This window comes from Zingiber officinale, chromosome 8A (assembly GCF_018446385.1).
Source record: "Zingiber officinale cultivar Zhangliang chromosome 8A, Zo_v1.1, whole genome shotgun sequence".
NCBI classification, from domain to species: domain Eukaryota; kingdom Viridiplantae; phylum Streptophyta; class Magnoliopsida; order Zingiberales; family Zingiberaceae; genus Zingiber; species Zingiber officinale.
This window is the reverse complement of record NC_056000.1, coordinates 82149251-82162081: the sequence shown is the minus strand read 5'-3', so window position 1 is coordinate 82162081 and position 12831 is coordinate 82149251. Positions and strand designations below refer to the sequence as shown.

Sequence of the window (12831 nt, the reverse complement as noted above, 5' to 3'; positions counted from 1 at the left end):
GACCCAGGGGATAAGAGGAATGGCGTGCAGACGGAACAATATGATGACTCCGCACAGCAGCCGAAAGGAGTTCGGCACAAGTTGAGGAAGGGAAATGCGAAAGTATTTACAAACCGCTGGAATGAAAGGATGAAGAGGAAACCGCAGACTGACAACAAATTGGTCTCGGAAGAAGCAAAGGCAGCCGGTCGACGGGGAGTTGGGCCGATCAGATGAAGAAGGCAAAATGCGGGAGGAATTTCAAAAGTCTCGCGTAGGCTCTCAGCTTCGCCCCCATCGAACCTAGACTCCATAGATGAATACTAGAGTCCAGGGGCAGGTGCAAGCGGCTGAGAGGAGCTGGCCATTGCAAGAACAGAGGAAGAAGGCGAAGAAATGCGATCGAGGGGGAAGAAAGGTCGCTTGAATACTGTCGGAACAAAAAGAAAGGCCAAAACAGATCGAAAGAAGATGCAATGGGGAGAGTGATTACAGGAAAAAGGGGCATCGAGAAAGCAGAGGTTGCCGAAGGAGAGGTGCAGAGGATCGCCGGAGACAGGATCGCATAGGAGCACGAAGAGACGGTCGCCGGAGAACTTGCACATGAAGTGTGCGAAGGAAGCGACACAACGGGCTTATAAGGCCCAGGCTCGGCCGACCGGGACCGTCCGATCTAGGTCACGGAAACCCAAGCTAAGATCTCACCATTGAATTCAAACCGCCAAACGTCACATTACGCCTATCATGTCCGGCGTGCAACGGCTGTGGGCATGACATGTGGCGCACCATCACAGGTCGACAATTAAGGAAGACGTGAGAACATGTTCAACCTTAATGAGTGGGGATTTGCATGATTCCCAAGTAATCTTGGTGGCGCTCGCCTAGCCCGCGCTCGCCCAAGACAACCCGAGGAAAAAGTTCTACAAGTGCAAATCTTTGTCCGTCCGATCGGATCGAGGGAGTATGCTTATGACCGAGCGACAATCTTCAAAAAGATGAGCAGCGAGGATCGGGCCTATCCTGATCGGAGTCTATACAGCGACAAAGGCCGATTGGAAGGGAATCTGGTCGCACAATGGTCCAGTCAATCGGACTGCAGCCTCCTTCAACTAGACTTGAAGGGGAGGCTTGTGATGAGGTGATGATGAGGGGCCCCACTCTGCTGCCACGGGGAGGTCATGTTGGATCGTGAAAGTCGATAGAGGGGGGTGAATATCGATCGAAAAATTCGCAGCGAGTACGCAGCGAAAAAGAAAAAGAACAATGCTAACAAGAACCGATTTACTTGGTTCGGAGCCTTGGTCGACTCCTACTCCAAGGACCGTACTCATTGAGTGCTTTCGTTGGGCAATAACTAATACTTCGCAAAAATATTAAGTGGAAATATCGACAACAATAAAGGAAGGAAAAACCAGCACGTTGTTGGAGAAGTTTCGCAGCATCGCAGGGGCACATCGCAGTAGAGCAGTCATTGGAAGACGTTATTGTCAGCTGTTCTTTGCTCCAGGGCTCACCCTCCTTATATTAGATGCTCCGAGTGCCCGGATCCCTTCTGGACGCTTGAACAGTGATGTCGTCGAACCAATCAACGCGCTCTAAGCTGTCGAGGATAGAGTTTGCCTTCCGGGCGCCCGGACTAGTTCCGAGCGCCTGGACCAACTCCGGGCGCCCAGACCACCTTTCTCCAGAAAGTCCTTCTCCTCTCTTGCAAAAAAGAGTTAGACCAAGTCAAAATAATAGTTAAACTATCCTACAAAACAAAAGTTAGCACAACATAATAAAAGAATAGTAATTAGATTCCGTCTCACCGAGATCGGAATCTAGTTAAGATCTCAACTTAGATTTTCAAAAAGGTTCTAAGTTGGATTGGCACCTAAGTTCCCTAACTGGGAATGCGTCCTCACCAATTCACTCCCCTCCAATGACTCACCTTAACTTACTTGCCAGATGTCTAGTCAGCCCATTAACCCATCTGGACTTCGTGCTAGACATCCGGTCAACCCGTCGACTAATCTGGGCTTCTCCTGCACACTTAGTTAAAGTGTTAGATCACAATGAAACTAACTTAAACTCTTTGTCATTCATCAAAATCTGAGTTAGATCATTAGTGCTAACCGCACCAACAATCTCCCCTTTTTGATGCAATGACAACCTGGGTTAAGTTAGTGAAAATATGTAAAAAGGTAAACAATCAATTAAGATGGTTTTTAGGTTAGGGTTTTGTTTGTTTACTAACTTAAACCACTGTCCCTCCCCCTTTGATATTCATAAAAAAAAAAACATAGAAATCATAGGCCAAGCAAAAATGTAATAGAATGTACAAATTGAAATCAGATTGACTTGGGGAAGTAAAAACATAGAACATTTTGTTTTAAACTTTATTTTTTAACTTTTTCAAAAATAGCTAAGCTTGAAAAAAAATAGCAAATTTAGAAAAATAACTTATTAACTTTGTAAACTTTAAACTTTATCTACTAGCTTTTTGAAAAAGAGATTTAAAAATAATTTTCAAACATAAGTTTTATAAAGGCTAATTTTTAAATATACCTACTTTACAAAAGTAAGATTAACATAGCCAAGTTTATAAAATCCAAGTTACAAATCTAATTTTCAAAACTAAGTTTATAAAATTGAATTTTCAAAACTAGGTTTGTATATAAGTTTTATATAAAAGTCAAGTTTCAAAGACTTAGTTTTATAAAAACTAGTTTTCAAAAATAGATTTATCAAATTAGATTTGCAAAAATAAGTTTATAAGGTCAGATTTTAAAAAATAGAATATTTTTAAGGAAATATTTTTCAAAAATATTTTCAAAGCGGAGAAAATAATTTTAGTACTAAGTATGAAAATAACTTGAATTAATCCTCCTCCTGAACCTGACATCAAAAAATAACTGTCTAACCGATTAGTTACTTGCTAACTATCAGAGTATAGTAGCTTTCACTTGGTTAGTCAGATTAAGTTAATTGTAATCAGTTAGTGTTTGACTAAGGTGAATAACTTAACCTGATTGATGTGTGGTTTGTATTTAACACCCAGACTTATGTCGATGCACTGAAATAAACATCTTAAGTCTAGACAATCTGCCTATACATCTCACTGTTGGAAATTAAACTTTATTTTAGATGTTGATAAAAGATAAAAGGATGAGGTGACAAGTTTGACTAGACTTCGTGATCGGATAAAATTGTTGAGTTGTCATGATAAGGATAAGAGTTTCGTAGAGATAGAATTTAAAATATATATATATATATATATATATATATATATATATATATATATATATATTATTAGTGTTTATCCAATAAGCCTATAAATATGTACCTATTTTCAATGAATGAAGCAAGTTGAGTTTTATTTTATTCTGCTCCTATTCCACGTAGAGTGAATTCTTCTCCCATAAGTCTTTTATTTTCTTCTCCCATAATTTCTTTCTTCCAACAAAGTGGTATCAGAGCCATGACTAATGGAGGTATGGTTCCCTTCCAAGTTCCAGTACTCAAAGCGAGTAATTATGACAATTGGAGTATCAAGATGAAGGCGCTTCTTGGAGCTCATGATGTTTGGGAGGTTATAGAAAAAGGCTACGTTGAGCCACGTGATGACTCGACGCTAACTCTGATTGAAAAAGACAGTCTAAGAGATTTAAGAAAGAGAGACAAGAAGGCTCTTTTCCTCATTTATCAAGCTTTATATGAGGATGGTTTTGAGAAAATCTCAAGTACGACTTCGGCCAAGCAAGCGTGGGAAAAGCTCCAAATCTCATATCAAGGAGAAGAAAAAGTAAAAAAGGTACGACTTCAGACATTAAGAAGTCAATTTGATGCTCTTCGTATGAAAGAAGGTGAGTTAGTATCCGATTACTTTTCTAGAGTTTCTACCATTTCCAATCATCTAAAGAGAAATGGTGAGAAACTAGAAGAAGTAACTATTATTGAGAAAATTCTTCGATCATTGGATTCAAAATTTGATAGCATTACAACCATCATCGAAGAGACCAAGGATCTACAAGTCATGATGATTGAGCAACTCCTGGGTTCATTACAAGCCCATGAAGAAAAGAAGATGAACGAAGAAATTACTCAACAACTCCTAAAGACGACTCTTCAACCGATAAAGAAAGATGAAAGCTTCAGTAACAATAGAAGTCAACGTGGAAGAGGTCGTGGATATGGACGAGGTCGTCCTAATGAGCAAGGATGAGTTTCCAACAACAACAATGAAAGAGGAGAAAATTCAACAAAAGGACGTGGAAGAGGGTGTTGGTTGATCCTAGGAAGATTGTACCGGCTCCACTGTACAAAAATTTTGTACAAGTGTCGAACCTTTCCTAAACAACCTATTGTGTTCTTTAGAAATTAAATTAGGAATCACAAACGGAACTTAACATTATTGATTCCAAATTTAACTTATCTATTCTTAATGGTTTAGATTTGGATCGCAAACGATGCTTAACATTATTGATCCAAATCCACCTATGTTATAAATTTAATTAAATATTAATTTCCAAAATTGGCTTCCAGGACTACATGGCGAGGTACTAGTCCTTCTTGGGTATGGGATCATCCACCACCGCCTAGACAAACCCTTTTAAGGAAAGCTAATATTTAATTTCCTTATATAAATCTAGGTTTAACCAAAAAGAACAATCGAATCACAAATTTGAAAAATAAAAAAAACACAAACTCGAATTACAAATTTGAAAAACTAGAATCTAATGCCTCTTATGTTTGGAAATCATACAACGAAAAATAACTAGCATGATGCGGAAAATAATTACTAGTTATTCCTTTTCTTTGTATGCTAATAACCTCGAGATCTTCTGCCGTATTCCTCGCCTCGCCTTGGACGTCGTGTGGGCGATGATCCTCCAAGATGAACACCACCCAAAAGCTCTTCCTCCTTCTAGTATTCGACCACCACCACCACTACGGAGCAAAAGAGAGCAAGGGGAAAGAGAAGAGGAGAGGGTCGGCCACAAGAGGGAGCTTCAACAAGAGAATAAGAATTGATATCTCATGAGGCCTCCCCTCCCCTTCTTTTATATTACTTGCCCAAGGCAAATAAGGAAATATTTTTACAAAAAATTAAAATCTTCCTCTTGTTTTTCCTTTTCCCCTTTTTTTTTCTTTTTTTTTTCTTTTGATTGATTCAATCATTGATTGAATGATTTGGCCGGCCCCTTGCTTGGGCACCAAGCAAGGGTGGCCAGCCCTTAAAAGAAGGAAAAATAGTTTTGTAAAAATTTTATAAGCAAAGAAGGAAAGCTCTTATAAAATTTTACAAGCTCTCTTTTAATTTCCTAATGTGGGTGTTAAAAAAGGAAAGTTTTAAAATTAAAACCAAGTTTTAAAATTTAAAACTTCTCTTCTAAAATTTTATTTTTTAACATGGTTACAAAAATAGAAAGTTTCAAATTTAAAACTCCCTTCCTTTTTTCTAAAACCATGAGGATGGTTAAAAAAGGAAAGTTTTAAAACTTTTAAACCATGTGGTCTAATTCAAATAAGGAAAGTTTTATATTTTAAAATCTCCCTTTTAAAACTTATAGATATCTACAAAGAGAAGATTTTAAAAATTCAAAACACTCCTCCTAGTTTGAATTTTATTAGCCGGCCCCTTCTTGCTTGGGCACCAAGCAAAGGGCCGACCCCTTTAAGAAGTAAGTGGTCAGCCCCTATGGCTTGGTCACCAAGTCATGGGCCAACCCCCTCTTGGACACAAAAGATGGGCTTTTCATGAGTGGATTTAAGGCTTCATTGAGGCTACGACAGGGACCTAGAGGAGAAATTGGTTTTGTCCTTCCGACTAGCTCGAGTATCCCGTGTTCGCCCCGAACACACAACTCAAGTTCATCAATAATAACTCATTCCACTAGAGAGTTATTATTGCACTACCGCACCAATCTCAAATTACATTATGGGCTCCTTCTTATCATGAGTGTGTTAGTCTCCCTGTGTTTAAGATATCGAATGCCCATTAATTTAATTGAGTTACTGACAACTCACTTTAATTAATGTCTTAGTCCAAGAGTAGTACCACTCAACCTCATTGTCATGTCGGACTAAGTCCACCTGTAGGGTTTAATATGACAATCCTTATGAGCTCCTCTTGGGGATATTCTCAACCTAGATAACTAGGACACAATTTCCTTCTATAATCAACAACACACACTATAAGTAATATCATTTCCCAACTTATCGAGCCTTTTGATTTATCGAACTAAATCTCACCCTTTGATAAGTTAAAGAAATAAATATTAAATATATGTGATTATTATTATATTAGAATTAAAAGTACACACTTCCATAATAACTAAGGTCTAGTTCTTTTATTAAGTCAGTATAAAAAGAACTTACCTAAAATGGTCCTATTCAATACACTTAGAGTGTACTAGTGTAATTTATTAGTCAAGATAAACTAATACCTAATTACACTACGACTATTCCAATGGTTTGTTCTTTTCCATCTTAGTCATGAGCAACTGTTTATAATTTATAAAGAACTAATAACATGATCTTCTCTGTGTGACACCACACACCGTGTTATCTACAATATAAATTAATTGAACAACTACACTTAACAAATAAATGTAGACATTTGACCAATGTGATTCTTTTATTTCAAAAAATAAATATTTACAAAAGCTAGGCTTTTAGTATACACTCTAACAGAGGGTACACAAACTCGAGGTACGATAAATCTCAAGTTAGGTGCTACAATTGTGACAAATTTGGACATTATGCAAAAGAATGTAGATTGCCCAAAAATAAAGTATATGAAAGAGCAAATTATATGGAAGAAAGGAAAGAAGAAGATGACACCCTACTGCTAGTGTATAAAGATAATGAAAGAGAAGAAGATACAATTTGGTATCTCGACACTGGTGCAAGCAATCATATGTGTGGGAAAAGAAACATGTTCGTAGAGCTTGATGAATTAGTTGGTGGTAATGTATCCTTCGGGGATGCATCAAAGATTGAGGTAAAAGGTAAAGGTAACATTCTCATCCGTTTGAAGAATGGAAAATATGAATTTATCTCAAATGTTTTCTTTATGCCAAATATGAAGAGCAACATCCTAAGCTTACGATAACTTTTGACAAAAGGATATGATATTCATCTAAAGATGGTATGCTCATCTTGAAAGATCATATTGGTTGTTTAATTGTCGAGGTGCCTATGTCAAAAAAATAGAATGTTCTTACTTAATATTCAAAATGATGTTGTCAACTGTCTCAAAGCTTGTTACAAAGACATTACTTGGCTATGGCATCTTTGATTTGGACATCTTAATTTCGAAGGACTAGAATTGCTTTCAAAGAAGGAGATGGTGAGAGGACTACCTTGCATCAAACATCCTGATCAATTATGTGAAGCATGTCTATGTGGGAAATAATTTAGAAAAGGTTTTCCAAAGGATTCAAGTTCAAGAGCTCAAAAGCCTCTTGAACTTATACATACAGATGTTTGCGGTCCAATAAAGCCAAGTTCACTTGGTAAGAGTAATTATTTCATTCTTTTCATAGATGATTTTTCTCGGAAAACTTGGGTATACTTCTTGAAGCAAAAATCGGAGGTCTTCGGCATATTCAAGAAATTTAAAGCTACCATAGAAAAGGAGAGCGGTCTCGAGGTCAAAGGTATGCATTCTGATCGAGGAAGAGAATTTACCTCAAAGGAGTTTCAAGAATTTTGTGAAGCCAACGGAATACGACGACCCTTGACGGTTCCAAGATCCCCTCAACAAAATGGAGTGGAAGAAAGAAAGAATCGAACCATCCTTGACATGGCAAGGAGCATTCTCAAAAGCAAGAGGCTACCAACACTACAACAAAAATCCTTATAGACATCGGTGGAACAACAACGATTTTAAGCAAAAACCGATGTCTTTGAGTATTTTACACCAATTTTTCCAAAAACCGATGTCTATGATGGCAGATTTTCGCTCATAGACATCGGTTTTTTAAGCCGATGTCTATGAGCGCCTTTTTTTCGTTAATAGACATCGATTTTAACAGCGGTTTTTAAAACCCGATGTCTACGATAAAATAAAATAATTTATTTTCCCCCAATACTCCAAACCTAAACCTATATCGTGACGAGTTGGTCTTGTTTTCTAGGGTTTCAGAGTAGTAGCGGCGGAGGGAGGCAAGATGAAGACAACTAGGAGGAAAGGTGATACTAAGTTCCACCGATCAGATGAAGACGATCAAATCGTGCCTTTTATTTCTAAATTCTAAGTTTGCAGTAACCTCACGATATAGGTTTCGATCTTCCAAGTTCCACCGCTGCCCTCTTTCCTCTCTCTCCCTCTCCATCAAATTCCAAGTTTTCGATCTTCATTTTTTCGAGGATCTCGACATCTCGTGAATAGGCCAATGCTGGCAGTGGCGGCGGCGGCGAAGGCAGCAGCCGACGAGGAAGAAGGAGAGTAGATTGTGTTGTTCGCTGCTGTCAGTGAATAGGGTTTGATTTCTTTATTTGCTCGCTCACCCGCTCATTGTTCGAGTGGGGGGAGGAGGAGGAGGCGACGGATCCGCTGGCGTCGGAGGCCGAGCGCACGCTCTTGATCGAGGAGGCCGTCAAGGCGCTGCTGCAGGGCCTCAGAGAGGATCACGAGCGAGAAGGCCTCCGGAGGATGCCGCATCGCATGGCAGAGGCCTTCCGCGGAGGAACCAGAGGTTTACGATTGTTTTATTGTAAATCTACTGCTACTCCGTTGGCCCCCCCCTCTTTTTTTTTCCATCCTTTTGCATTTCACACGATCTGTCGGTCATCTTCCGTTTCTTTAGTTTAGAAAACATAACCACTCGCTTTAGATATCTGCCATCGCTTTCCCAATATCCTTTATTTGGTGAGTAGATTGCTGTGTAGTTGTTAGCAACCAAAATGCTTTCTTTACAAGGATAAGTAGTTAGTAGTATGCTATGTTGACATCATAAAGACAAAGCTGAGTAGTTTTTCTATTCCGCTTTAGATAAGGAATGTTCTGCTTCTCTCTGCTTGGTAAAGAAATCTTCAGAACTTGTGTTATTTGGATTCACTATCCGAATCAAAAACTTCAATTCATACCCGAGAATAAAATCCATTTTATCAGCATTCTTATCCTACAATTTGCTCTGTTACTTGTGTTACAAATTACTGAATTACTAATGCACAAAAAGATCTGTAAGGAACTGGTGGCTTGTATTGGTGTATGGCATAGTTCAATCAATTTCTTCATTTGAGCTAATCTTTTCTGTAATAGGGTACAAACAAAAGGCGAAAGACATTGTGCAGGGTGCCTTGTTTCCAGAAGCTGGACTGAATCCGGGAGTCGGCCATGTAGGAGGGGTTGGTGGGCTAGTGGTTGTTCGCGACATCAACCTGTTTTCCTACTGTGAGTCTTGCTTGCTTCCATTTAGCATCAAGTGCCATGTTGGCTATGTGCCATCCAGAGGGCGTGTCGTCGGCCTGAGTAAGCTGTCGCGAGTTGCAGATGTATTTGTAAGGAGGTTTCAGGATCCTAAAAGACTAGCAAGTGAAGTTTGTGCAGCATTGCATAACAGCATTAACCCGGCCGGTGTTGCTGTCTCTCTTCAATGTTGGCACATGAAATTTAGCCATTTGTGTGACACCAATTTTACTCATTCGACCATATTAGATATGCAAAGTTGGGGAACAGTTTTAGCTTCTTCCAGGTCTGGAGTTTTTAAGGAAGGGAAGAACTATTTGTGGGATGATTTCACTTCTCTTCTAATACTAAGTGGTGCAATCATCGAAGGAGGAGATATAAACCATTCTCAACGGCAGAAAATGAAGTTTGTTGTTCTTTAGAATCATCTCCGCTTCTGTTGGAAGGCAGAAAATTAGCGAGCTGAATCAACGGCAGGTGGTGCGCAAGGAGGAAAGGCTGTTGATATCCGCGGAAATGGCTATTGATAATCCCTCTGCAACAATACAAGTTACTAGACCAAGCCAATCGTCCTTTAGCTCCAGCAGTGAAAATGACACCTTTGCATGTCTCTGCTGCCAACGTAAATGGGGATGGTTATGACAGTGATGGATCCTATTTTGCTCCTCCGTGAGTTGATACTTCCCCTTATTTTTTCATACAACACGAGAATCAGAACAAAAACTTAATTCTCTTAATTTTTTTATAGTTTTTTCTTAATAATTTCAGCTCGGACTCCTTGTGTCATCATACCAGCAGCAAAGAAAACTTAACAACCTTCACGATTCGCTTATTGTTTGAAGTTCTGAATGCTTGTTTACAAATTATGGGTGGGAGTATACCAATCTATAAGTTTCCTCACCACATTGATACAAAGATTTTTTTTCTCCATCTTCTATGAAGAATAATTTGTCTAAGATGAAACAAGTGGTCCAATTAATTTTTTTAGCTCTTTTCTCATCTAGATTGACTGTTTTTGTTGGTCGTCGTATTCTATTGTTGTTATGTGTTTGGTGCTTTATGATTTGTTTGTTTATGATTGTGAACTTGTTTTAATTGATTAAGGGTACAATTTCTATATATACGTATTGATATTAGTAATTCTTAATTTAATATTCTTCTCTATTGTAATATTATTTTAATGGTGATTGTCTGAGTCTTTTAGTACCTTATGTTGTTTCTATCAGACATAATGTTAGTACCAAATAAATATTTATGTTATGCTTGTTTATACAAGACATGCATGCCTGAAATTTATGTTATGCTTGTTTCGGCGTATTCTCCTCTATGTTTTTGTTTGGTTTCATCGATTGCTTGTTCTTTTGTTTCCTGGTTTCTACTCTTTGAGAAATTTGGGGGTTCTGTGATTACTGAAGTTGGATGCTACTATCCTTAGTGTATATGTTGATTCCTGATCGAATTAGATGTTTGTTGTTCAGAGATGGGTGGGGTTGGTTGTAAAGACGGGAATTTTCTTTTCTGATCTTGCCTCTTAATTGTGTTTATAGCTTGAGTTACGATGTGATTTTCTTGCATCGTGATGAAGTTCTCTGCACGCTGCACTAAGCAATACTTATCGGAAATAGCAGTTGACAAGGTGGCTCTGGTCCTGAAGGTCATGTTACAGAACTAGCAATGGAAACAGTATAATGTTTGAGCTCCTTTAGTACTCTCTCAACAAAAAAATCGGTATAACTCTTTGTTTTTTACCAGATGGAAGATAAGTTCCTCAATCCAATCCAGAAACAGGACGAAAATAGGCTAACTGTACATGGTAAGTTAGTTTTGATTTCAGCTGTAAGTATAATTAAACTTGCCTGAGATCATGGCTTTCAGGTGGCTTTACAGGTCCGCAAATTTCCTCCTCCAGATGTAAGCCATTTTTAACATCACACAAGGAAAAGACGTCCCACCAGGCAACGTCTGTGGTCGACGAGACAAGAGTGTCTACAAACAGAAAAGTCATTGTGAGAAGCTCATACTTCAAGCATAAGCCATCAGATGTCAATAGTCTCCATCGACCCAATGATGGTGCCACAGATGGTAATGAAAATAACGATTGTATTCCTGGTGGCTACCCTGTCAAGAAAAGAAAACTATCTGAGGACAACGAAAATCAGCCACCCATCTTAGTAATGAATCAGGAAAATCTGCCATCAAAGAATGCGAGGACTTCAGTTCATCATGGAGAAGGTTCGAGCTACTTATTTCATAACCAAGTTTATGTTCTTCACATCAGCTGATGATAAAGTTGTTATGCTTGCAATACTGTATAACGAGCGAAGGAGACAGTAATCACAGTCAAAAGGTTTATGCTAAATAAAACTAATGATACCGGTACTCTGCAGATAATCAAGTGTCTCGTTTGAACAACAATGGCGCCATGGTAAGGGAAGGAGGAAAATTTGGTTGTGACATTTCACATGTGAACAACTACACAACTGTAGCAGAGAGATCAATGGACATATTTGCAGCGCTCATGTCATCTTTCAGATACACTCAATCAAGTGCCCATGCAAGTGTCCTCCGTGCACCTCTAAAAGACGTTCAAAATTCTTCTTCCTTTGCAAGGTATTTTTATCATCTCAATCTATAGTGTTTCTCGATACTATCCAAGTTTTTGTTTTATCATTTCCGAACAGGAGGAAAGCTGTGCCCATTGCCATTGAAGAATTCACATATACATTCCAAAAATAAGGTTGACTTGGGGAGTTTCTAGTCAGCCAAATTTTCACAATTTTGTATGTATGCTCAGTGGCCTTTGCCATTTATACATTTTGGTAGGCCTCTAAATTGCATATTATATGCATATGTGTATCGGTGTGTATGCGGATGCGCGCAATTATCCTTCAATGAATTAAGCATTATGAACAATAGTCTTCCACAGCAGCCTTTAAAAACTTAGTATTCTATTTTATTTGATACATGTACACATTTGTTTTAGTTATTTGACATATGGTGGATTATTGGGTCCTGGTCATGAATTAACTTTGTATAAAGTATTGTAGATTATCTTTGTTGCAAGTATCAATTAGAAAAAGACTTTCTTTGGTTTAGATATTTTGCATTCCAAATTTAGTTTATTGGTAGTTGTCATTGCAAAACCAGACTGAAAAGCTTTCAAAATGCTTGATTTGAAGTGTTAGAAGGATAGAGATCAGAAAAACTAGACTGGCCTCATTAGAGCTAGAGCAGATATTTGGAAAAAAAATAAATAAATCAAAATTGCATCTTTACCATTTCTAGCTTGCAAAATTGCATCTTTACTAATATATTATTTATGTGTTTTTACAGTTTACAAATCTCAAGTACTCCAGAGTTGAAATTGATGAAGTGCGGTTCGAGTGGGCTGAATGCATGCTAGATTATATTTGAAGTGCGGTTCTAGCTACCTTGATGTGTTGTTAAAAGAATGT

At 38.2% G+C, this 12831-nt stretch overlaps 1 protein-coding gene across 1 annotated transcript; it reads left to right on the top strand.

Annotated features, from left to right (window-relative positions):
* The first annotated feature begins 8360 nt into the window (after positions 1–8360).
* Positions 8361–9798, top strand: LOC122011019 (GTP cyclohydrolase 1-like). The gene is made up of 3 exons (XM_042567468.1): positions 8361–8387; positions 8492–8663; positions 9230–9798. The coding sequence occupies exons 1-3, from the start codon at positions 8361–8363 to the stop codon at positions 9796–9798; spliced, it is 768 nt and encodes a 255-aa protein (XP_042423402.1).
* Positions 9799–12831: the final 3033 nt, after the last annotated feature.